The sequence below is a fragment of the Lycorma delicatula genome, chromosome 2, assembly GCF_047948215.1.
Source record: "Lycorma delicatula isolate Av1 chromosome 2, ASM4794821v1, whole genome shotgun sequence".
Lineage (NCBI taxonomy): Eukaryota > Metazoa > Arthropoda > Insecta > Hemiptera > Fulgoridae > Lycorma > Lycorma delicatula.
In genome coordinates, this window is record NC_134456.1 from 93,795,662 (window position 1) to 93,822,589 (window position 26,928).

At 28.9% G+C, this 26,928-nt stretch overlaps 1 protein-coding gene across 3 annotated transcripts in view; it reads left to right on the forward strand.

The window, feature by feature from the left end:
• LOC142319004 (uncharacterized) overlaps nucleotides 1–26,928 on the forward strand; it is a 267,597-nt gene that overhangs the window by 201,577 nt on the left and 39,092 nt on the right. For all 3 annotated transcript variants that reach the window (XM_075355789.1, XM_075355790.1, XM_075355791.1), the window contains 6 exons: nucleotides 5,540–5,698; nucleotides 10,320–10,451; nucleotides 14,471–14,664; nucleotides 15,102–15,265; nucleotides 15,778–15,881; nucleotides 17,243–17,342. In XM_075355789.1, coding sequence (XP_075211904.1) covers nucleotides 5,540–5,698; nucleotides 10,320–10,451; nucleotides 14,471–14,664; nucleotides 15,102–15,265; nucleotides 15,778–15,881; nucleotides 17,243–17,342 — 853 coding nt within the window. The remainder of the gene's footprint in view (nucleotides 1–5,539; nucleotides 5,699–10,319; nucleotides 10,452–14,470; nucleotides 14,665–15,101; nucleotides 15,266–15,777; nucleotides 15,882–17,242; nucleotides 17,343–26,928) is intronic.

Here is a 26,928-nt window from a genome sequence, read left to right on the forward strand (position 1 = left end):
AATTAAAGTACATGTATGAGTCTTTAGTATATTACATAAATAAATATATAATTATGTTATTAATAAAGTAATTTATTTAAGCCTAATATTTTATAATTTTGATGATATAATGTGATTTTTATATATAAGGTTTTTAAAAATCTAGATATGTTAATATCTTAATGATTCTTTGCTGAATAGTATTTAAAAAATAAACCATTTACCTTGTAATGTATTGAGCAGTAACAATCACTTATATTTTTATAAATTATGATTCATTGATGAATTTCTGAAAACTAAATATGTTTATGAAATTATTTGCTCCACAGTACTCTTTGCCATCTTTTTGATTGTTTAGTATTTTTGCAGAAATTTCTTCTTCATCAAAACATTTTTTTTATTTGAATGATTTAATTTAAAAATTAGTTTCAAATAATAAAATTATAGTGGTATGTGTACAATCTTGATCATTACTTTGAAGTCACTATTCTATAGCGCAGACTAAGATGGTCATTTTAAATGTAAACTGAGACTACAGTTTTAATCTACTAAAATATGCTTTTAATTAAATCATGTAAGAAAACATTTGTGATGAAGGAGGGAACTTTGCACGAGTGCTAAACAATAAAAAAGAATATAAAGCAGGAAATGTACAGAAAATTGAGAAAATAAAAGTATTAACTGTAAAAAAATTAAAAAAAAAAAAAAAAAATGAATTTTATAGCTGTTTACTAAAAAAACTGTTAATTCCTTTTCTTCTTTCATGACCACTAGTTGCCATTTCATTTTTATGCCTAAGTGTCTACATACAGAGTCTCATTGATAGTTTAGAAGAATATGGTGTAGATGCAAAAACAAGGGCACTCATACAACAGACACTAATGGACATCAAGATAAAATTCATGGAGGAAACTTCAGCACCATTCAAGGTACAAACAGGAGTTACACAAGGAGACTGTTCTCACCACTGTTATTCAACATGATCTTGGACAAAAATTATCAAATGGTAGGAAAACGTGTCAAGGGGGGGGGATATATCTGGGAAGAGTACAAGATACCAAAACAGTCATCAGATGCTTGGCATTTGCAGATGACCTGGCAATATCCAGCAACAGTAGACAGGAAGCACAAGAAGCAGTGGAACTTTTACATCAAATTGTTGCTAAAATGGGATTATAAGTATCACACAAGTAAACAGAATACACAGAAAGTCAAAACAATGACACAAAAACCATATACACAAAATATGGAAGCATAAGGAGAGTTGAAATGCAAATGATAGGATCAAACAAGGCATCCATCCAACATGGAAATAATGGAAAAACTGCAGAAAGCATATAGACTCACGTGGTTGCACTATAACAAGCCAAGTATTTTGAGACAGGCAAAACTCAAGACAATACAAGACAGTTGTGCTATCGGAGGCACTGTACTTATCAGAAACTATCACAATTGGAGCATCAGGCATTGCAGAAACAAAAAAAAAAATGGAAAATACTTAAAACAGCTTTTGGATCAGTACATAGAGATGGCATTGGATGAAGAAACCAATCAGGAAATTATATGAACTAACAGACACACTCAGTCATGATCAGAAAAGGCTGAATTATATTCTACGGGCACATACAGCGAATGAACAACAGTAAACTCATGAAGAGGCTCTTTGATGTAATGAATGGCTCAATCAGGAAAACCAATTGGTATCGCAAAATAAAAGAGGATCTAAGGTAAGCAGGGATCAACAGAGAAATGATGGGAGAAAGAAGAAAAGTTAAAAACAAAATTTGAACATGAAATTTGAAGTGGAAGAAAAGAAGAAAACAAAGTGGAAAGAACAAAGGAACAGGAACACAGTCAAAGAATGAATAGATTTTGGTAAGAGAAAAAGAAGGAGAAAACAATGTAGAATTGCATAATCATGAAACATTCAAGTTCAAACATTGTCATTAAGGGCAAAAATGAATAATAATAGTATAGTAGTTTCTTAATGCTTTAATTCACAGTTATTGCAATTAGTGACTATCCTCCATTTTAATAACTTAAGATGTGTGAAAGAATGTTATGTTTTTTCCGTAGTGATTAAAATATTTAAAAAATTCACCAATCTGTTTGAAAATCAAACATAGTGGTAAATGATTTTATGTTTTATTTTATTATTTGGAGCATCTCAGGCTTTTATTAGTGATATTTAATCTGAAATTATTTTGATGTTGTAAATATCAGTAACAGTAATTTGCTTTCTTTGCTTATTAAACTTTAATTAGAACCCTGTAGTTAAAAGGAACTATGTATTTAAATTATATTAAATTTTAACCAAAAAAAATTTTTTTTTTTTTTTTTCTCTAATGAATTTTTTTTGGTAGATTTAAAAAAAATTGATGTGGACACCACATGACTTTCTTGTTCACCTATTAAATTATAGATATATTTTTTTATAATGAAAATTACATAAAATTTTATTTCACTTATAACGTCTGATTTGTCTTCATATTTTTTTTTTATTGAATTATTGTAAAATTTTTACAATCAGAAGTTAGTAATTATTAATAAATCAATATATTTAAATTAAAAAAAATAAAGGAAAGAAGTCTGCTTCGAACCGATGTGCCTTCCACTTGTAAGATCCAGATATTTCATTAACTAAAATTTTATTGACTATAACTCTGGAACCAATGGAAATAAGTACCACCTATGATACATCGTAGGAAAGCTCTCAGTGAAGGGTTATTACCTCAGTTATATCCAAAATCCAAAAAATTTAAATTTGGACATTTTTAGTCAAGTTGATTGCAATCAAAAGGGAAGATGCACAATTAGATGTTACAGCAGTCCTAAGTCCAAAATTTCAACATTCTACAGCTAATTGTTTTTGAGTTATGTGAGATAGATACTTATGTAGTATGTATAATCGTCACTCTGAAACTAGTCAAAATTGATTCAGGGGTGGTCAAAATAAATATTTCTGTAGAAGTCTGAAAACTGAAATTTTTCACGATTACAATATAATCTTTACATTGTACAAGGAAGTAGAAATGTAATTTTTTTTATTTTTTACTCTTTTTTATTTCACTTTTTTACTTTTTTTATTTTTTACTCTTTTTTATTTCACTTTTTTACTTTTTTTATTTTTTACTCTTTTTTATTTCACTTTTTTACTTTTTTTATTTTTTACTCTTTTTTATTTCACTTTTTTACTTTTTTTATTTCTTACTTTTACTTCTCATAAAATTTCTTTTTATATTTAGATCTTATTTATATTTTCATTTCTACACTTATTAGATTGATACATTGATATTTTTAGTAGATATATTTGTGAAACTACAAAAGCATAGAGGTTAGGAAGAAGAGAATTCTTCCTAATCTCTATGCTTTTGTCGTGAACAATGTGAATCTAGATTAATATATGGAAGACAATATTTTTTTCTGTTATTAGCATCAGAAAATTCATTGCAATGTATTATCTGTTGAAACATTATATACTCTTATCACTCACAAATGATCAACAACATGAGACTTATTGATATTTGTTCGACAATCTGATTCAACTTCAGCATGATTTGAGAGTTGATACTGAAACTTACGAAAAATCAGTTGATACGTGCTGTGATAAAATTTTAAATGTGTGTGTAATTGATGCTATGAATCAAAAAATTTATTATTGTTGATCATAACTCTCTACTGTAAAGTGTTACAACATAATTACACATTTTTTGAAAGCTCAAACAAAAATGAAGAAAAAGTTCTCTAGCCGTTTCAAATATTTTGGGGAAGCAATAGCCAAGGCATAGTACACCAAGAGGAGACGCAAGTAGTGTGCACTGCATGCATTAGGCTATGCATACAATTATGTTTTCCATATGCTTTCACCACACTTTTTTGTATGTTGCTCATATAAGAATACTCAGACCTTAAAACAAATATTTAATGATGATTTGCAGCAAGCCCAATAAGGAGAAAGTTTATTTACAACTATGTCAAAGTACGTCCTGACTGTAGGGGAAGACACCCTCCATGTGGCATTTTCGATTGCTATGTTATTCCCTCCATACCTAGTCCTTATGGGCTTTATTGAATATCCTGTCCTTTTCTTACCTCAGTCAGGATACCACCGATGGAAATGCCACGTGTGACATTCCCATCGCTGTACTGCTGTCATTAAGAAAAGAAAAGAAAACACATTAAACTAAGTCTCAAACAAAACTGAACAAAAATAAGAAACTGAAGTGTACTACCTACCTGAAAGATAAAGAGTTTTATAAGTAATTTATGAAGTTCTCCACTATGACCCATTTGTCTTGGTTTCACCAATTAACACATATCTAATGCTGACCTGATAATATTGAGCCGATATAGTTTCCGTGCACATCAACTCGTATTTGGAGCATTCATGCAAAACATGATGAACGTCATCCAACTGTCCATATTGCAGACACATTCCTTAGTCCACCAGGCTAAACCTGCCCTAAAAGTGCTGTGCCCAGAAAGATATTGTGTCACGTACGTGTTTGGACCCAAGAGACGCCCTGCACTCTGGAAAGAGACCATGCATACAATGTCCACCCTCTGCCTCATCCCATCTGGCCTGCCACAAAGCATTGCCATGTTCAATTTCCCAAATTTGCCCCTATTCACAGGATACTCGTGGTCTTAAAATTCCCCCATCAGGATTGACCACATGTTGGAATACCAAAAAAGGCCCTTATGGTTTCCATTGATTCCAATGTTGAAGGTTAAAGTTAATATTTTGTATTGATAAATTGAAAGTAGCTGCACATAATATTATATTCTTGTGGTCTCATGCTTTATAAAAATATATTAATATTAGCTGGAAGAAATAATTTTTGCCTAATATTTTTTATCATATTACATTATCATCCAAGCAGTTATGTAAAATTGTTCCTTCTTAGTTTATCAGAAAATAAATTCAAGTCTGATTATAAAATTTGACTGTAGTGACAGATACAGGTGGAGTTAAATAAAAGCAAATAATAAAAAAAAAAATATATATATATATATATTCTACACTGGCTGGATTGAACTATATGGAACCTTGATTTATCGATATTTTCAGTACTAGTACAATTCAAATACAGATTTTTTGAATTTTAAATCTTAAGGATGTTAACGTAACACTAAATTAGTTTGAAGGAATTTTAAATTCAGATTATTCAGATATGAAAAAATAACATTTATATGTTTGTTAGTTTTTGAATTTAAAAAATTTTAATTTTTTAAATCATCATGGTTATACTATGATGAGAAGGAGCAAAGTATGGTTAAGCGACTAAAATTGATAACTATCTAATATTTTGGGAGTCTAGAAAACTACTGGTAAGTGTTAGTTTTGGGTGTTTAAGGACTTTAATTATTGAAGTGGATTGGATTGAATTTAATTAAATTCCTTACCCAAATTATTGGATTTTCTTGAAATCTTTTAAAATTTAATTTTAATTAAAAATTTTTTAGCTATATTAAGTAATTAAAATTATTTTATTAATTTAAGTAAATAGCATTTGAAACTTAATATTTCTTTGTCATTTTATAGTATAATTTGTTTTAGGAAAAAGAAGAAGCAGTTAGACTTCAAGATAAAGAAGTATTGAATTTAAAACTGCATGCAGAGACTCTTCAAAATCAACTTGAATATGCTTCTCAATTGTTGAGAGTTACTGATCGGCAGGAGGCTGAAGGCCAACCATCAACCGATGTTATTAATCCTGTAATTTCATTTGTTACTTCTTTTATTTTAGTGATGAAGGTGGATTAGATAGGTGTATTTTTGATAAACTACTTGTTGCATTTAAAATTAGACTTAAGTGTATTTTTACAAAATGATTATAGAAACAATATTTTATTGTAGTATTATATTTTTTTCTCTATATCTGTCTTTTATTTAAATTTTCATTTATGGTACGTATTAATTCATCAGCTGCATGCTGCAATATGTTACTGTAACTGTTAAACAAAATCTTGAAACTTAGTTTAAAATAGCAAATTTTGTGTGATATTGCAATGGATTTTATTGTTAAGTTATTTTTCATCCTTTAGGTATTTAGTTCAATCATATGTCATATATTTGTGCATAAATAACTGTTACGCTGTTTTTAAAAATTATTATTACGATTACAATGTATATTTTTGTATATGTGTTTGGTGGTTATCTTTTCAAAAATGTGCAAGATAACATTTCAGGGGAATGCATTACTAACTGCAGACCAGCAAATATTAAAATTTTGAACATTCATAGTACTAATTTCTTGAGGTGTGTTTAAAATGTTTAAACAAATGTTATTATTTACAGTTACATCTTCCATAATGGTATTATATTCTGGTAAGCTAAAAAAAGTGTACAAGTGACATTTACTAATCGAACAGTTAAACGCTATGGTCACCCTTATCATGAACATTTTCCTACTACATCTTATTTCTTAGTACTTCATGGAATCAATCCCTGATGTAATTTACTAGATCAAATTTTACAATTTCATTTTGTTAGGTTATACTTCTTGTAAAATGTAAAGCAAAATATATAAAGTTACCATATCATATTATGTGAAAATAGAATTTTGTAGCCAGTTCAGATTTTTGGTTTAAAATTCCTACAGGTAAATTTTTGTATTGTAGGCCAGGAGAATTAGACATAGAACTGAGATTTTTCAGGAAAGGTTGTACCACTCTGTAAATTGTCATGATGAAGTAACCAATGAAAAAATTGCCCAAGTGATCTGAAGAATAAGAAGAAGATACAGTAGAAGTAACAGAAGAAATACTGGAATATCAGAGGAAAAAACCAAAGGAATGTAATTTAATACATTTAATTTTGTTTCAATGCTTTTTTTTTTGTAATAAGATATAACAAAATTTACAACCAGTAGTAGCGGTATTTTTATTTCATATTACTTCCAGTGTTGACGCATTCTTAAAATCATCCTTTTTTTATTACAGATAAAAATTACACTACTAGGTAATTGGATTACATCGTACGAAACAGAGTATGTGCAATGCACGCTGCAATTCGATTGTGATATTCATTAATACATATTTCATTGCTTTATAAACAATAATACATGTTCAAACATATCTGTTAATCAGTCTAAATATTAATAGTATAAGAAAAAACAACCGGTACGGTTTGTAGCCAATGTATATAACTTGATTGCAAATATTACAATGCATACTGCAAATATGACATTTCTTGAAGAAATGTTGTAATTTACATGTTTGTTATGCTTTTTCCTGTTATCTCAACATGCAACCTCACTTTAAAAAAAAAAAATCATCTATTTTCAATGACTAGAAACAGAGATATTAATCTCTGCAATGGTTTGAAGTAATCGTGGTCACTAATTTGTGAGCACTCAAGATCTGTGAAGCATACAACACCACACTACACTATTAGTGCAAACTTGTTGCATGGTTAGTTCACTATTTTGTCATTGCTTTTTCTGGGACAACATGGCACTAAAAAAGTTGAAACTTACATCAAATCAATGTTTGGATGTTCTTTAATCAAAGTTCCAAATTTTAGCCCTTAATGTTAATTAGCTTCAAATATATGAATTTTTGCAATAAAAACACATTATTGCAAATACTGAATCGATTAGTCTTTTGAAACTTAAAGTGAAACAAAAGTATTTTCAATTAAATTTGGTCTCATTTGAATATATATATTTTTTTGCTGAGATACTGCATTTTAGAATATTGCAAAATTGTATAAACATTAATAAAAAATAGAAAAATGAGCTGAAAAGTAATGGTTTTGGTAAGAAAAAGTTTCAGTTTACTCCTCCTTTTCAATTCTAGTCCAAGTAGACCCAGAAATCCCTGTATGCTTAGAATTTAAAGACACTCCTTAAGTTTGTTTTGCAAAGTACTTATTTTGCTATAAAAAAGAAACTTACAGCATTCAGCTTGGGGGTCCTTTTTGGACAACATTACAGCTATTTCCCCCCAAAATTTGAAGTGTTTTGGGGAAAAAAATAAAAAAGCTACTGAGTCTCAAATATCAGCTTCATTTTTTTTGTGCCTTTTTGAATAGTGCACATGACCAATTATGGAATGGTTATGCACTACATCTCAATTTGTACGTTAAAAAAGATTACGTAAAACTTTTTCCTCATGACTTTTTTCTGAAGTGATTTCTGGCCAAGCTATATGTGATTTTCACTGGTTACTCAGGCCATTTTTTTTTTAATTTCCTCTTCTGAAACCTGATTCATGTTATTTTTTTGTTAACAAACATTTATTTTCATTGTTTACATCATCATGCCAAGTTACAGTGAGAAAACAAATTTTTCCAAAATCAGTGTTCAGTACTTGTAGTTTATTAAGGAGTATCCGGTTATGTTTTGACTGATAGTATGTAATACTTTTCTTTTGTTGCACATTGAAACAAATTGGAATTACAATTGCTATTTTTAAATAAGAATTACAAGTAATTCTTATTACAGTATTTTTACGTTCAGTGGCAAAAGGATATTGAATAATTAGCTTATATAACGTATATTTCCATACATTAGAAAAGAATCTGATAAAATGAATCACTGGCTTCTATCCAACAATCAGTAGTTTCACATGTGAAGGCCCTTGTTCGTAACTTTCACTAGATGATATGATGAAAGGAGATGTATATATCAAGGTGAAGGAAAGGGTTGTGATGCAACCCTTTCCTTCATTTTGCATCCTGATAATGCAACATTATTCTAGTCTTGTTTTGTCCAGTTTTGCATGGTTTTTTTGGCCCACAACAGCCCTTGTGTGAAACAACCACAAAATACTTTTTCAGAGATGTTTAACTGTGATTGCTGAATGTGACCTGGTGATATAATTCTATCTAATGCTTTTCTAATATATGGAGGAATCTTTGTTACTGAACATAAAAGTGTGACTCGTCAGATGACGGAACATTTTTCCTGTCTTCTTTGATTTAGTTAGCATTTGCTTTGGCTCATAAGAGCCTTTTTTTTCACATTGCTGGTGTTAAAAGCTGCTAATAGGTAATTTGGATCAAGTTTACTTTTTCTCACTAATAAACAGTCCTGTGTTGAAATAATTATTCTTTTACAGCCGGCCACCTTTGCCTTTCATTTGAGGTGAAAAGGAACCAGTTGCGCAAAATATTTTAAAATTGCTTTCACTCTCCCTAGTCCATCTTCACATACAAACACTATTTATCATGTGTCGTACTGTATGCTCATAAAGAGAAATAATCTTATAATGTTTTATTGAAGTGTTTTCCATTATTATATATTGAAGACACATGGGACAAAATATATGAAAATATGATTTTGTAATGAAAAACGAAACAAACTTAAACAAAACACTATTTATAACAAAAAAAAAATTGTTAAATAACTAAAGAATTATAATCTCACAATAAACGGACAACTTAAAGAATTGGTGTGGTCAAGCAGTTAGCCACAACATAGAAATAAACAAAAGATTCTCTGTGTTCGGATTAATGTGCACATTACTTACTATATGCATATTTTTAATATAATGCTTAATTATAAATCTGAATGTTTATGGGTTATTCAGTCAGTCATGCAAAAATTAATACAGTGATTTTGATGAATATTTATTCTCTTTCTTTTATAGAGAAACTTTTTGGCTACAAAAAAATTTGTTATACTTTAATTTTTCAAAAAATAAGAAATTATGCAGTTGTGATAAAATTTATCGATTTGTGAAACATGTAAAATTCTTGATTCAATGACTACTTGCGCACTGATTTCAATGAATTGTTTTTAGTTTGTTTCTTTTTGTGTAAAAAAATATACAGGTTATAAAAAACCTCCCATGCTGAATTTTAAGCAGCATATCCAACTGAATATCAAGTAAATAAATGAGCTTCAAAGGGCTTAAGCTACACGTCAAATAGGCGTGAGAAGCCATCGGTAGCTGCTAGTATATTTATATGAATATGGATTTCAAGATTGATTTTTTCACATAATTTTTTAGTCTATGTTGGTATTATAATTTTATTTCTCTTTATTTTTTCAAGATTGAAAATAAATTCACTTTCTTACCAAATTCATGATTGTAACTTTAAGCATATTGCGCTCTTTGTTAATAATTTAGTTTAAATCGTGAAGCCGTAACATTTTAATTTGTATAAGTCTGCATTGCAGTGGATCTTGCTTCTTAAATTGTAATTTATTAATTAAAATTGTTTTTTTCTTGGAAACATTTCTTACATAAAAATACATTTTAAATAGTTATTTAGAAATTTTTCTATTATTCACAATAACTGTTTATTTTACTGAAATTCATTTTTAAAATTCTCCATTAAAAATAGACTATAACTTGGCTTTTGGATTGTGATATTATTTTTTTTATAGGCGCTGCAAGTGGTCTCACCTGGTATGACCGAAGAAGATAAAGAATATATTGTCACATTAGAAAAAGAAAAAAAAGAGTTAGCTGAAAGTTTATTAAAAGAACAGACAAGAAATAAATATCTTCAAAATGAGGTGAGCAACTTAAAGTATATTTATATTTAAGGGTTACATTGTATTTCTTATGATCAAAACATACCTAGTTTTACAGGAATATTTTTGTGTCCATATTGCTTTGTGTATTTGTTCTACGAGGTGCTATCCAAAAGTTCGGGAATTTGAATTTTGCACGCGAACCATTGCTGGTACAACCTGCTGCTGCTAGATGTGGCTAACAGTCCTCTTTGTGAATCAATGTTCCAACAGCTGTGATGGTAAGAGGCTGCATTGTTGACTTTTGTGCGGTTGTGTAACATTGTGTTTTACTGCTTCAGCAAAGTTCTAAATTGCTGATTTTAAAAAGCAAAGAACCTGCATCAAATTTTGCTTCATGCTTAAAAAAACTGGTGCAGAAACCCATCTCATGCTTGTGGAAGCATTTGGTGACAATGCTATGAGTAAAAGTAAAACTTTTTTGTGGTACAAACGATTCAAAGATGGACGAACGACAGTCGATGACTATGAGTGTTCAGGAAGACCATCAACAAGCGCAACACCGGAAAACAAAATCGCGTAGCTGTCTTTAGTGAATTGAAAAATTCAGCAAGAGATGATCCTAACTTCATCTCCAACATCATAACCGGTGATGAGACATGGGTGTACGGGTATGACCCTGAAACTAAGCAGCAGTCATTGCAGTGCAAGTCGCCAAGTTCACCACAGCGAAAAAAAGCATGCTAAGTTCGCAGCAACATGAAGTCCATGATGATTGTTTCCTCTTGGTCAAACTGTTAATGGGATATGTTCTATTGTGAAATTGTTAAGCGGTTACATGAAAGCATTAGGCGCAAATGTTCAGATCTGTGGGGTAAAAACAGCTGGGTTCTGCACCATGACAACATTATAGTTCAAACACTTCAGTCCTTTTTTCGTCTGAACTAAGGGTCCATGTCTCACATTCGTAAATCAGTACACTCCATACAAAGTCTTTAATAAAGTTTTCTCAATTCTAAAGTAATATTTTTGGATACAAACATTCCTTTTTTTTATTGAAGGAAATTTTAGCCTGGCTTTTCCTGCTTCCTTCTTGTCTTTTACTGTACCCAGATGTTATCTGCAGCCAAGGTATATGAATTCTTCTGTATAACCTAAATGGTGACTATTTAGGGTATGTAGCCTTGTTCCATGCCTGCTCGTCCACCAGAATTAGTTTTTTTGTATTTAACATCACTTGTGTGTGTCATTGAGGGTTCTTTACATTTTTTGTAAAATCTCTGTTTTGAGCAAGGACTGCAATGTCATTTGCAAAGCGCAACGTCACTTTCACTTGTATTTTTACTAATTTTTTTTATTCAATTCATCCAGCTTTTCCATTACTTCATCCAGTCCCCTCTGAATGTACCCATTGAAGTGACTGTGAGCATCCGTGTCTCACTCCCTTGTTAATCTTTGATTCTCAGATGTTCACCACATCTTATCATTGTCACTTCTTCCTTGTACAGATTCCATATTATTCTCCTGTCTATACTTTACTCCTGTTTCCTTCAATATTGTAATTAGCTTATTCGCTTTAATCTTATCAAAAGCCTTTTCCAAATCACAAAAGCTACAAAGGTTTCCTCCTTTCCTTATGCATTTTTCATTTATCAATCACAATTTTTTACCAAGACTGCTTCTCAAGTACCGCTTCCCTTTCTAAAATTGATTTGATCCTGTGTGAGAATTTCTTCCCCTCTACTTAAAATTATAGTTGTCAGAATCTTTGATGCATGTGGGATAAGCCTGAGTTTTTCGATATTGCTGACATGTTCTTGCTCAGGTCTTTGGCAAAGAAACAATAAGGCATTTCTTGAACTCTGCCGGTAACGATACTGTCTCATAAATTCTGAAAATCACGCTGAATAATTCACTTTTCTTATTATCCCCTGCTGTCTTTATTAATTCGGTTAGAATGTCAAATTTCATCAAGTCCTGGAGTTTTCCTGTCTTTTAAGCCTCTTCTGCTTTGTCAAACTCGTCTCATAGTATGCTCTCCCGAAACATCTTTGTCAATTTCGTCATCATTCTCAAACACCATATCACTGATGTCATTTCCATATAGCTTTTCCAGATATTCTTTCCACCTAATTGCCATATCTGTATGCTTAAATCAAGCTGTTTGTCCTCTTTCATCAATCCATTGCATTTGATTCTTTTCTTAGCAGAGAAGAAATTAGCTACTTAATTGTATGCTAAGTAGATTACCACCTTTGACAAGATTATTAACTTCTTTATATCTTCTCTAAGAATTTTTATTTTTCACTTTTCATTTTATCCCTCACCTTCCTGTATTCTGTTTTTCTCTCTTCAAAGTTAGTGTTTTTGAGATTTCTTCTCTTTTCATTCATAAGCAGCTACTTATCAGTCACCCATTCTTACCGGATCTGAAGTTCGTCTTCCTATTTTTTCTTCATATGGCTTAAGCGGACTGTTCTTATTAGCTTTCACTAGGATTCAGTGGTTGTATCCTGTTGAGTAAGAGGGATTTTGTCAACTTCTGTTTATATGTCTTTTAAATATGTATATCCTTAAGATTCCTTAAATTTAGAGGTCCATTTCTAGTTTTCTTCGACAGTTTTTTAAATTTGTGTTTTTCACTCATTTAAGTAATTTGTTTACAAACTGTTCCTTCCAAAACTTCATTTTCGGCTTGCTTCATTTGAATTCACACAAAATTTTCGAGACAAAAATTCAGAAAGAAATGAATAAAAATATTTATATTATTATTATTATATAAAACCATATTATACTATTCCCTGCCTAGGTGCACTACTTCTTTAAAATGTTTTTTTTTTATATTACCATCAACATTACCACTGTTACTATTATTACTTAGTGTCTTTTACATAAAAAGAATTCATTGTAAACATAACCAAAATCATCACCTATGGTTTGCAAATTCTAGTGTGCTCAGTTAGATTGTTTAGTTTTTGTGTAAGCTTTTTCTCACAAGATAATTAAACAGTGTTCCTAAACCAGATTGGTGGCAGAATTCATCAAAAACACAATGTATATGTTACTTTTTATTCATGTTTTAAGTTACTTTAAGTAGTTTTTGCATGAACTTTTTTTTAAATGTGTTTTTCCTACAGCCATAAAACATTGCCGCCCGTGAAGGGTTAAAGGCTATCTATTTCCTCAGCTTCTTTAGAGTATGTAGTGTACTTACTTCAAAAAGTTGTGTCTGATAGCATTTTCTACATTCTTAAAAATCAAGTTAAAAATTTGAAAAAATTAACCAATTCTCTTTTACAATAATGTAACAAGGATATATAGTTTGAATAGGTAAATCGGGAAATTTTTTATCTTTGAAATCAATGAACCTTGATTATTTGATCAAGTAGCAATTTGTACTAAATTTTAATTTTGGTTTTGGATTTATTTTGATGAAGTAATTTTTTTAACATTTTAAGAGCATATGTAGGCCTTAAAGATAGACTATGGTGAGAAGTTGGTTTAAAATGTTCTTAAGCTAACTCTCTGTTTTCCACTGGAATTGTCCAAAATGATACTCATTTTTGAGATTACCCAAAGTGATGCTAATGTTAGTTGATTTATTTTCATCTTATAAACACAGGTAGAATATGTGCTGTTTTGTAGTGTGTCATAAGTGTTGCTTGTTTAGTTATTATATTAATACTTATTTTAGTAATGTGATATTTCTTGTATTTATAATAGCCTTAAATGATGTTATTAGTCTAACTTAACTTTATTCATTTTTTTTATAAAAAGGGATGCTACCCTCTTGATATAATAAACACTCTTTCCTGCTACATTTCATTCTCTTGCCTTTTTTCCTTAAAATGCGAGTTTCTTATTAACCTAATGTGTTATTACTTCATTTATTTACAATTTTAATTCTTAGTATTGATATGTAAACATCTTTTTTTATTTCTGTAGTAATAACTTTTAATTTCTAAAATGTATTTTATTTAGTAAATTTTGTACACAATTTGGTTGTGTGATAGTTTTATAATTTATTGAGTTCTTACAAATAAATTTTTTTATAATTCCAGGTGCAGGAACATCATGAAAAAGAAATTAGTCTTGCAAAAGAAGTTGAGCGATTAAGAACTCACTTAGTAAATGTTGAAGATAATTATACTCAGGAAATGGTCAGAGCTGAGGAGCAAGTGAAAGAACTTCAGCAAAGGCTTTCACAAGCTGATGAAAGAGTAAAAAATTCTTCTACTGCATATACATCAGCAAGGTGTATCTATGTCTTTAGTTAATGTCTAGCAATATTGTAGTTTTAGTTTTTTATTAGGAATGCTGTTTATTACTTTATTTTGTTTATTCATTCATTTATTTATTATAAAGAACTTATTACAATAAAAATAGCTTAACTGCTGATTTGAATTTCTCCAAGTAAGTAAAAACAAGTGTTTTTGTTTTTAGAAGCAACAGAATTGAATACCAGCAACTCAGAATTTTAGAGAATAACCATTGAATTTATCATATGATAAATTTAAGTTTTCTTTTTTACTTTTTAATATGAATTGCTGAAAGTGCCTAGTCAGTTAGGGAAATTGAGTTGTCATTGAGATTTAGATATTCAAGTATAAGAGTCATTCACATTCATTAAAATATTTGTGGTTTTAAATCTATTTCAGTACAAAAACCTAATTTTTGTTTTTCTGTTAACAGTATAAGAGCCAACCAGCAAGTTGAAACGTTACAGGCACAGGCAAGACTAATGGCAGAACAAAGAGATAAAATTCAGTCACAGTTATCTGCTTCTGAAGATAGAATCCAAAAACAAGCTGCAGCTCTAACAAACTTGCAAATTGTACTAGAACAGTTTCAGAGAGGTTGTTTGTTTACTTATTTTGTTGATTATATATGTAGTTCTGTAGTTACTTTTTATTATTAACTAAATGTTAATGGTGTTAAATGGGTTACTTTCATAGTTTACTTTTTTGTTTGATACTTACCAAATGTTTAGTGTAATTTGGTTTTTGATGCTATCAGCACTTAGGTTAATTCTGAAGAGCACTCCAGAATTAAATTGCATTAAAAAACTGATTTTGCACAAAAGCCATCTGTTATACTGGTTTTCTAAAGAAAAATTAAATTTTTTATTCCATATTTAACATAATGTTATGAAAAATTGTAAACGTAGGTTGAAATTGTAATTTATGACTAAATGCAGCTCTCATGTAACAAAATTAGTGACATATATTGTTATTGATGGTAGTAAGATTATTGGTATGCAGAATAAAAGTTTATTTATATAACTTAGAAAATTGGTCTGCTATTGTATTTTATTGTTTATTTTTAAGCTACAATTTTTTGTTTGAATCTGACATTTCATATTTTACAGATAAAGAAAGAGATATATTGTCTGAAACAGAACGCATTAAGCAAAGCCTATATCAAGCTCATCAAAAAAATGAAAATTTGAAAGATGAAATTAAATCTTTGCAGGTATGCTATTGATATCGTGATATAATAGTTTTTATTTATTTATTATAAATTATAAATAATAAAATTATTGTATAAAATGCTTTTTGCTTGATGCAGATAATTGGGTGTGTCTTGAATATATAATAATGGACACAACTTCAGTAAAGCATTAGAAAATTATTTTTCTTTCTGATCATACCAGTATGACACTACAAATAGTGTATTTGTCAATGTGGTGTTGGACTAGGGTCAATGAATACGATTTTAAAATAATTTAAAAAACTGGTTCCTTTTCACTTCAAAGGAAAGGCAAAGGTGGCCATAAAAGAAAAACATTTCAAACACAGATCATTTATTAGTGAGAAAAAGTAAACTCAATTCAAAGTTATCTGCTGTGGACTTAAATTGAAAATTTGCAGCCAGTGGAACAGATTTACGTGTGATAACTGTTTACGCTGACTTCTTGCAGCTGGATGGAAAGCTTGTCAGCCAGCTATAAAGCAGCTTTTAATATCAGCATTGTTGCAAAAAAAGGCTGTTTGAGCCAAAGCATGTCCTAACTTAACCAGACTGGAAAAATGTTCTGTTATCCGACTAGTCCCATTTGTATGTGAGGAATGAAGGGTTCCATACATTAGAAAAGCATGAGATAAAAAATACATCACTGGCTCGTTTTCAAGAATCTTGAAATCTCCAAAAACATATTTTGGGTTTGTTTCACATGTGAAGGCTTTTGTTCATTACTTCCACTAGATGGTATGTTAAAAGTGATGGATATATCAAAATGAAGGAAAGGGTTGTGACACAACTTCAAAACGACATTCTCACACGGCAACAGAGTGTTCAAACAAGATTCGGCACCATGCCATACTGCCAAAAAAGTGGAAAAATTTTTCAAAGAAAAAAATATTTAAGTTTTCCTGTGGCCAGGCAGCTTTCCAGACTTAAACCCAATTGAAAACCTTTAGACAGTAGTCAAAAAAACAACTGAGAAATGTATTGTACCATAAAAATTGATTTCATTAAAGTAATAACATTGGTATGCTTTATGATGAAAAAAAAAAAAAAAATGTGTTATACATTTGAATCTATGCCAAATGACGTATGTGAAGTGATTTAGAATGAAGAAAGACATGTTAATTACTAGATATTCACTATTTTTGCAGGTATGGTTTTTTGCTAAAGTTTTTGTTTAATAACATTTGTATGTTACTGTATGACTAAGCAGATTTCATTGACCAAATCTTCATGAAGTTGTGTTGTAATATAATTTATCAGTTTGATCTTTCTGTAAATATTTTTTAATAGTTTTCTACTAAAAAAAATTGTACATGTAATTAAAAATTGTATTTTAATGTAGTCTGTTGTATTAATTTTTTAAGATCCAGTTGGGAGAAGCTAAAGAAGGCTTGAGTGCAGCAGCTAGATTAGGTGAACAGTTAGAAAGAAAGGATCAAGCTATTAGTGATCTTAAATTAGAAGGTGAGTTGTGTGATATGTAAAATTTCATTGATTTTCTTTTTCTGTTTAATAAGTTGTATTTGTTGTTGCTTTTTTAGGTAGCTGTATTACGTTTAAAAGCATGATTTTTTTGACAATTTCCCATGCTTTTTTTTCAGCTTAGTCTTTAAACCAATTGAGGAGTACATATATATACTTAGTGTTTTTTTAATCTGCATTTTGATAGGTATAGATTTAATGCCTTCCATATTTCTTGGCCCTGCGCATCTTCCTTAATTTCCTTTTTTGTACTTGCCTTCTTTAATGTTGTAGGTTTTTAGTTCTTCTTGGCCTTCCTTTCCTTTTTTCCATGTTCGTCTTATAATTTTTGGCTAAAGGCAATTTGTACATAGGATAAGTTCTAATTTTTTACTGCGTAATGAATTCTGATGTAGTTCACTATTGTTCATCAATAAAATAAAAAATTATTATTTTACATTAAACTATTTAAAAAAAAATTATTATTTTACATTAATATACATTATTCAATTCTTGCATATGTGCATGTTGAGACTTCATAAATACATACAAACCAACAACTCTAGTATTTATGAATTTGATTAAATTTGAAACTTGAATTACAGATGAAATTGTCTAATGGCTTGAAAAATGTTAGAAAACAGTGGTAGCAAAGATATTTGATCGGTAAACAAATGTAATTTGTATGATTGCAACTGTATACAATATCTTGTAATGAGTGTTTATATTGTTATCATGCTACAATCTACTGTAAGTTGAGACAGTTTTGTTTGGTACTTCTGGGAAAATTGAATGATAACATTGTTTTATGTACACATAAGTTTTATTGAACTTCATATTTTATTTATCATTAAATAATGAACATTGATGGAAGTTGTTTTTTGATTGTATCTTAATTTAAAATATAATATTTTCTTAAGTTATAGAATAACTTAGGTATTCTTATATGTGAGTTCATTTAATTGTATAGAATTCTTAATGTCCGTTATTAAAGAAAAGAATGTAAAACCTGTTTGCCATAATAAAGATAATAAATTTTTCACTGTTACTGATTTTGGACAGTTAATTTTGAATTTTTAAATATTAACTAAGTATATTATTAAAAACTAATAAAACAACAATTTAAGCTGTATAAATATACATTTTTTATTACTATCAGATTACATGTTGATAATGTTACTATGTTTTGTAAGATAAATGTTAAAAAAAAAATCCATTTATATCTATTTTAAAATGTATACTTGACCTTAAAGAATTGTAATTTAATATTTTCTGTCAGTATTAGTATTAATTAATAAGTTCATTTTAATTAATTAAATGTGGTAAGCTAGTATCTATGAAAAATTCTATATAAATAATTGAAATCAATTTTGTGTTATTCTAGAAAAATTGTTAAATCAGTAAATTCATATATACTGTTTTGTTGTATCTGTTGAACAAGTAAATAATTTAACGTATAATTAATTCATGTAAAATTTATTGGAAAAGTTACTTTTTTATATTTTCACATCCCGTTTTATAATTTTGATTTTGTAAGGGTGAAGAGTAGTTTTTGTCCATTATTTAACTCTATCTTAAACTATTGTGATTTTCTGGAGTGTTTTAAAATCTTCTGCTGATAGATTATTTTGTTAAAATGCAAAAATATGTTCTAACAGAAAAAAACAATTTGTAATGGATTGTAAATAGATCATACATTTATGCAATCCCCTCTTTAGATTAATTTTGTGTAGGTTGTTTGAGTATTAGTATAAATACTTTGAGTAGATTTATAAGGTTGCCAGCTTTATGTAAATATATATTTATTTTTTTTAATTTGACATCAGTGGTTTTTTCCCCATTAGTTTTTGTCCAGCGGGGTTCCCATTTGGCTAATTGTAGGAATTTGTTTACAAAAAGTTAGTTTAATCAATAATATTTTGTCAACTTTTTACCTCCTTGTTTTAAGAATGCTAATTTGTGATATGTTATAAATGTTAAATTATCAAGTTGTAATAGTATCTAGTATGCCCTGGACCTATCCGCTTTGTTATTGTCATTTGTATATCGTAGTTTAATTTTATTATTGCTCATTATATCCTCTTTAGATTTATAAACAAAAGGAAATTCATTCGTTCTTAAGATGCCATTATTTATTGTTTTATTCTTGTCGTAGGCATTACACCCTGTCATATCTTGGTTTGTTACCATTATAAATTAAATTGATCCTCTGTTTTTTCCTTTTCTATCATATTCTTTTAAAACGTGTGGATTGTCAGAAATCTTTTTATCGCGTACCTTATTTAAAAGTCAATTTCATTTAGATTATGTTTACCTTTATTTACTGTCATGGTAGACATAATAGTGCCATAATCCCATAACTTTAACTCTTTTATGCTATTTGAAAGTTAGTATCTATGGCTTGCCTTTTATTTGGGAACAGTTAAAATTTTATAAAATTATTGATGGTATTGCCTTTCTCATATCTCATATTTTAAGTTCTACTGATTGTATTACACAAAAATTTTTCAGTTTATAATTTGAGTGCTTTCTTAAAAAAGATGACATATGGCTGAAACCGAACGATTCACGTTATTGTTTTCTGAAACAAACTTATAATGATGCAAAAGACTGTTGACCCTGTCTGAATCATATTTGTCTTTATAAATTGTACCACCCTTAAATGAAAGGTTAGTACTTTGTTATCTATAACATCACATTTTTATGTTTTATTATAATCTCCAAAAACTCCAGTGTAATTAACTTATTTTTCCATACTGAAGTTTTATTATCTGTGTACAAATGTAACAGATGAATACAATGTGGTATACCCTTTTCTCATAACAATGTATTTATCTTCAGATATTACTGGAGAGTTGAAACATTTAGTTTTCTTATTGTTGTTAAAGCTCTACATATTCAACTTTAAGAATATTGAATAAATTGTTTCAACAAATGATTCAATATTTTTAGTAATATAAATATTTTTTCCTTGCAGCATGCTTCTCTATCATACTTAAATGATGGAGAAACAGTTTATTTATTTTACTGACCTTCTGATTTAAACAGTTAACTTGGGAAAAATATCTTCCTTTGTTAAGTAAAAAGGGAAATATAGCAAAAATGATACAAAGTACATTAATACTTAACCTATTGTACTTGTGTGCATCATTGACCTTCATTCAATACTTGCAGTTGCAATAACTTAAACATTTATTTATTGTGGAATGTCACAATTTATTTTATTAAAAAAACTTGTTTAACGTTTGTGTAAGGTGGTTGATGTTAACATTACATAGAATAACATTATTGCAAAGTTTGGACAAAAACTTTTACCTTCTACATGACGATATTATTTTTGCTTGTTTTAAAAAGGTTTTATTAATATTTCCCCTTTTTAATGCTTTTATTTTACCCTCACACTGTTCATGGATCAAATTTTTCAATCATTTTTGTAGCTCATTTTCCATTATACACTAGACTTCAAATTTTGTCTGTTTAATTTCCTGTGAAAAACACAGGTTAATTTGAAATAAATTTGTTTAGTTTACTTATTAAGGGTTTTGTTGCTTAAAATAAGTTTTTTTAATTTATATATATGTAAATAAATAAATAAAAAGACTTCTTGCATTCATTCTGGTAGTATTAGTTTTCTGAGGTCATCAGTGATCGTGAATGTTTTAGTGAAAATTAATAATCATTCCTCATGTATAGAGTTTGGGCACTCTTTATGGTTATTGTTTTTGTTATAATTGCTTTCTTATGGAATAGTTTTAAATAAAGATATGCTGAAATTGTTAATACTTAAGAAAAATGAATTTTCTCATTTTTATGAAGATTTTTTTGCAAAGTTTTTGGTTAAGACATCTTTAACTTTACAACTATTATAATTATCTAATTTTGTAACCAGAAGTTCTGTTTTTATCAATTAGGTAATTCAGATAGAATTAGGTCATTTAGTTGGAATTAGGTAATGTTGATGAAGCATGGTAAATAAAGAAAAAATAAAAAAATGATATCTTCCTGGTGTATTTTATGCATTTTGCTAGTGAATATTTTAGCTGTTGAATGAAAAGCTTTAATTGGATTGGAATGGAATGCTTTTTTGTGAAAATTGTCATTAAGCTGGTTTATAGTCAAATATCAGCTGGTAATTCTGAGAGTGCATGTAATCTTCCCAGGTTGCTTGCTGATATCAGGCTTTTAGCTAGCAGGTCTGCAAACTATTAACAGCATCTTCATATTACCAACATCATTCATTCATGTGTTAATTTAATGTTCATTGATGTGTGTGTTTTTCATGTTGCATTTTCTATGCTTCTTTTTTAGCAGGTATTGTTACTGTTTTGTTATATATTTTAAGAATCAAATATATAGTGAATTGAGTAGGTGTAAGTGTGTGGGTATGTTTGTGTTGTGTATTCATAAGCACAGTCTGATTAAGTAGTTTTCTGTTAACTTCTGCTAGTACATATGTTAACAGAAATTTTAGTGCTAAAAAATCATTTACCTTTCTAAACATTCCCTATTTTTCTCTTTATTTTGTTACTTTTCTCAAAGCATATCTTTGTTAGAATAATCAAGCCAGTATTACATGAATATTTTAAAACAAAAAATGCAACTGTGTGTGTTCATTCATAGCAGAGCTTTTGATTTTCACCTCTTGAAGGTGTTGGTTTTGAGATCCAGTCAGGCTTTGCATTTTTCATATGCTTAAAATTCATACTTCGCTTAAAAAAAAAAAAAGAGTTCAACCCTATGTCTAGGAGTAAATAAATTATCTGCAAGTATAATTTATTTTTCAACAAGATAGTCTCGATGGAAATTATATTTTTTTAACTGTTGTGATGTCTGTTTAAATTCCAGCTAAACTCATCATAAATTATCTAAGAGATGGTAATAAAAAAAGTTGTAAAAGTTGTAATTTTACAAATTAAATGAAAATCATCATAGAATCTAAATTTTATATTTTATAGCACAGTTTTTAAATTGATTATAATACACTTTATTCAAAGTGGATGTTATAAAAATATTATCTCAGTTGTGTCACTGGTTTAGAAGGTTAATTAAAAACTTGAATTAGAGAAAATGCATGCTTAGGTAAATGTGAAGATCATTAACTTGTACCTAAAATTGTATGTAATTGATATTTTTTTACAAAGTATGTTTTAGTTACCAAAATTCAAAGTTTTTTTATTTTTATTTTTTTGTTGTACTGTGTGTGTTAAAAAAGTGTCAGTTATAGTGTGCAGTTAGTGTGGACTCGTATTATAGTGAGAAAAATTTGTTATGAAGATTCCCAAATATTTTTAATGTTTACTATGAATATTGCTAACTGAATAAAGAAAAGTTCTGTTTTAACTCAACCTTTTGGCATTTTATTTGTGTTTACAATACAAAAAACAATTTAGTTTTTTATATTATTTGTTTTTTACTTTTGTTAAAAATGTATTATAATAGTATTGGCTAGCTTTATTGTGTTAGAATTACATTTAAAAATTATAATACAAACAAAAATATAATTTTTCTTGAGCGATGTTTTACTAGTTACGTAGCAACTGCTATGGTATTTTTAAATTTCTTCTGTTGGAATTTCTGGTTGAAGTAGTTCTTTTTAATTTTGCTTCAAAACTAAAACTTGGCAGAAATTTAATCGAATGAAACTTTTTTGTCAGAAAAAACTTTTTGAGTTACCAACAGAGAAAACTGCTAAAAGTTTTAAAATTTAAAATAAAACTCCAGGAAGAATCTGCAAGAAAACTAAATTCAAGAAGAATCTATAAACAAAGTTGAAAAGCATTAGAAAGAAACTAAATCAAAGAAAAAGCACCATAAAAATTTGTAACACTTGAGGTAACTAAAATTTTAAGGGGTATCTGTAAATCAAACAAAAATTATTGTAATTTAAGTAAGTAAAAACACACATGGTTGTATATTAACATTAGTGAAGGGGGTAAGTTTAGAGGTTGTGGGATAGAGCAACTCCACTTCAAAACTAATTTTTTCTTTGAACTATTCGTTATTTAAAAATCAAACCGTAAAAGCATAATGATCAGATTGAATACATATTTCAAATTAATATGTAAAATTATTGGTATTAAATATTTTTTTAATAAAATTTTGAAAATTAGTCTTATTTATATTACATGTGTAGAGTGCTTTGATAAATCAGACCGTTTTAAAAATTTAATTAGTAGTAAATGTTCCCGTTTACTTAATTTTTCTACATATTAACAGATCTGTGCATAAAATAATTATGTTATAGTACAGTGATTCTCAACCTTTTTAGCTCTATGACCCCCCTAAAAACGTAAAAAGAATATAATGAGTATTTCACCACCCCCACCAACCACTAGCCAAATGAACTTAATTAAAACTATTTAGGTGCTTTGATAGCATAGTGATTGGACAAAGCTGATAACAGGAAACAACAGTGGATTTCTGAAGAAATTAAAAAATCATGTTACACCAAGGGCTGAATGGATGCACTGCTTCCTTCACGGACATGCTCTTTTGACAAAAAATATCCCAGAAAATCTCAAACAAATTCTTTGTAAATCTGTAAAAATGGTTAATTTTATTAAAAATCAACCATTACAGAATATGCTGTTTGCTAAACTATGCGATGAAATAGATGAAAAACAATCTCTTATCCATACAAAAGTCAGATAGTTATCACAGGGAAAAGTATTAACCCAGTTTATTGGAATTGTGAGATGAATTGACAATATTTTTCCAGGATAAATACTTTTCCATTGTTTTTATTGAATAATGAATATCCATTGCTGTTAGCTTACTTAGTTGATGTATTTTTGCATTTAAATGATGAATGTGAATTTACAAGGATGTGATAAAAACATTTTACTTACAACAGGCAAAGTTCATTCTTTCATTAAGATATCTGGATTATTCACCTTCAAAGCAAAAATGTTGATTGTTCACACTCAGTTGCAACTACATTCAGAAAAATTTCACTAGAAGTTATTATTAGACATTGGTCATTATTATTCACCACAATTTGGATAGCATGAAGAAGAGTTTGCGTGAGCTAAAAATTCAGTTTGCAGAGTATTTCCCAGAAGATAAAAATAATTTCTCGAAGAGATGGGTACTGAATCCATTTAGTGAAAACGTTGTTACAGCTGCTAAGTTACCAGTTGAGATTCACGACCAGCTCATTGAAATGTCTGCCAATAAAATGTTACGAGTACAGTTTTGGCTTGCTTGTCGAAGTGAATATGGAAATTTAGTAACAGAAACATTGAAAATATTAATTCCTTTCACCACGTCTTACCTATGTGAAAAGGGTTTTTTGTCTATGGTTGAGTTAAAAATTAATCTTTTATCACTTAAAAACAATTTTCTTTTGCGAGTGTTTCTAACATAGTTGCACATATGAAGAAATATTTAAATGAAAAATAAATGCAACCACCTCATTAATTTACTTTCTCTACATGCTACTTAATTTACATAAAATGTTATACTCATAATAAATGATTTTTTCTCATAAAATGATTTCATTATAGTTTACGTGTAAAGTTATCAGCTAATTTCACAACCCTTAGGTCGAGAAACACTGGTATAGTACATCCATTCATTCTTTGCAGCATTTTTTTAGGAATTACATAATTTTACTTGTGTGGGTTCCGTACTGGTGCTCTGACTAATAGAAGCTTCCAAATATTGTCAGAGGAAGAAAATGCTTTCTGAAAGACCATGTACCTTGCCGGCTTTGTTATATTCCATGTTAGGAAAAACTTTTTTGGAATCAGTCAAGGAAGCTGATTTGATGTGGCTTATATTTCATTTTATTGGGGGAAAATGTTTATTTACAGGATGATGGGCAAATTAAGGGATACGGACTACTGACAGTCATTGTGGCCCTTTTCAAAACCCTAAGATCCAATAATTTCAAAAGAAGATATCATACACTGTAACTTAACTTTAGAATTGTGTGAAGTGAAGTGGTCTCGTGAAATATGTGTTTTTTGTGGAAAGACCATTAACAGAAGTTCTGTGTTTTAATAAAAACTGTTAAGTGAAGACTACCTTCATTACACATCAATAATTTGTTTAACAATTGTTTGTTTTAATCATTCAACTGTAAAAATATTAATGTGGTTGTCATACTTTTCATGTAGTATATTCTCTTGATGTGTTATGAGTTGTGTATTCCATCTTCAAGTAAAATCTGCCACATGCTGGCTTCATACAGTTTAAGTCTGTCTGTATACTGTACATTATTTTACACTTGTATTTATTATTTGTTAATAAATTTTATTATTTTACCTTTATTTAATGTATGTCTACCTTCAAAATTTTGAGTGCATGTATTAACAAAATAGGATGATTGCAATGAATAATTTTTGCTGAGCAATTTTAAATTTTTACCTATTGTTTCAATGGATTTCAAAGCAAAAACCTAAAAGTTACACTGTATTCTTCAACTTCAATGCAATTGCAACACAGCATAATTGATTGCGTGAAGTGTTTTTATCAGCATTTTGGCATTTTACCTGTTTATTTTTATAATTGTTTGAAGTAAGGTTCCGTGGTATATATATTAGGTAGAGTGTTGTACATATGACATTCTTTATTAAAATTTCCAGTTTTAAAATGGCAGCCAATTTTAACTTGAATTGTCTCAAAATTAAGCATTTCATTTTAATAATCTTTCTCATTTTCATTATTGTTTATTTAAAAAAAAAGAAAGCATTTATTTTTTAAATTCAGCTGGGAATATGTTATATTTTATTTAAATGTCCTAGGGTAGTAAAGAAAGGTAGAAACCTTTCTTTACTACCCTAAGAAAATGGAAAAGAAAGGATAACAAAGTAAGAATACTTTGTTATCCTTTCTTTTCCATTGTTCATTTTTTCAGTGGAATTTAGCACTAAATAAACCTTTCGTAACCAATTTCCAGTTGACATGTACATTTTGTACTTTATTTTAATGTTCACTTTAGTTCAGTTTTTTAATGTTAACTTTTATTCTTGAATTTATTTAATCTAAAAAAATGAGAGCTCTACTTTTTAGAGAATAATTGAAATAAAAGAAAAACAGGGGCCGATTGATTTTTACAGTGAAATTACACACACTTTATTTCTTTCATATTAGTTTATCATAGAGGAGGTTTATTAAAATCTCGGTTGGTCTTTGATTGTCTCTGTTCTTGTCCAGAATATTAACTTAGGTGCAGTATCATGTTTTGTCTGTAAATGCTAGATATTAAATGTCAGTATTACTTCATTAAATTTATAAACCGCTATCTGCAGGCAACCTTTTTAATATCTTCAGCCGGAAATAGTTATCTTAAAACAGTGTGGCTCCAATATAAAGAAATATCCTTTTTACTTAATTTCTTCAGAGGCCTATGAGAACTTATAATCACCATTACTATTTAAATATTAATTCACTACAGGTACTGTTAAAAGCAACCTCTGTTAAGCATGTTTCTTTTAAATCCAAAAAAACATGTTCTCACAAAATTACATAAGCTGCTTTCACTCTTACCTTCTCAATAATATTTTTAGTAAATTTTTTTGTTAGTAGTATTTATATGAATTTATCTTAGATATAATTTTCCACAATATATTTATAAATCTGTTTA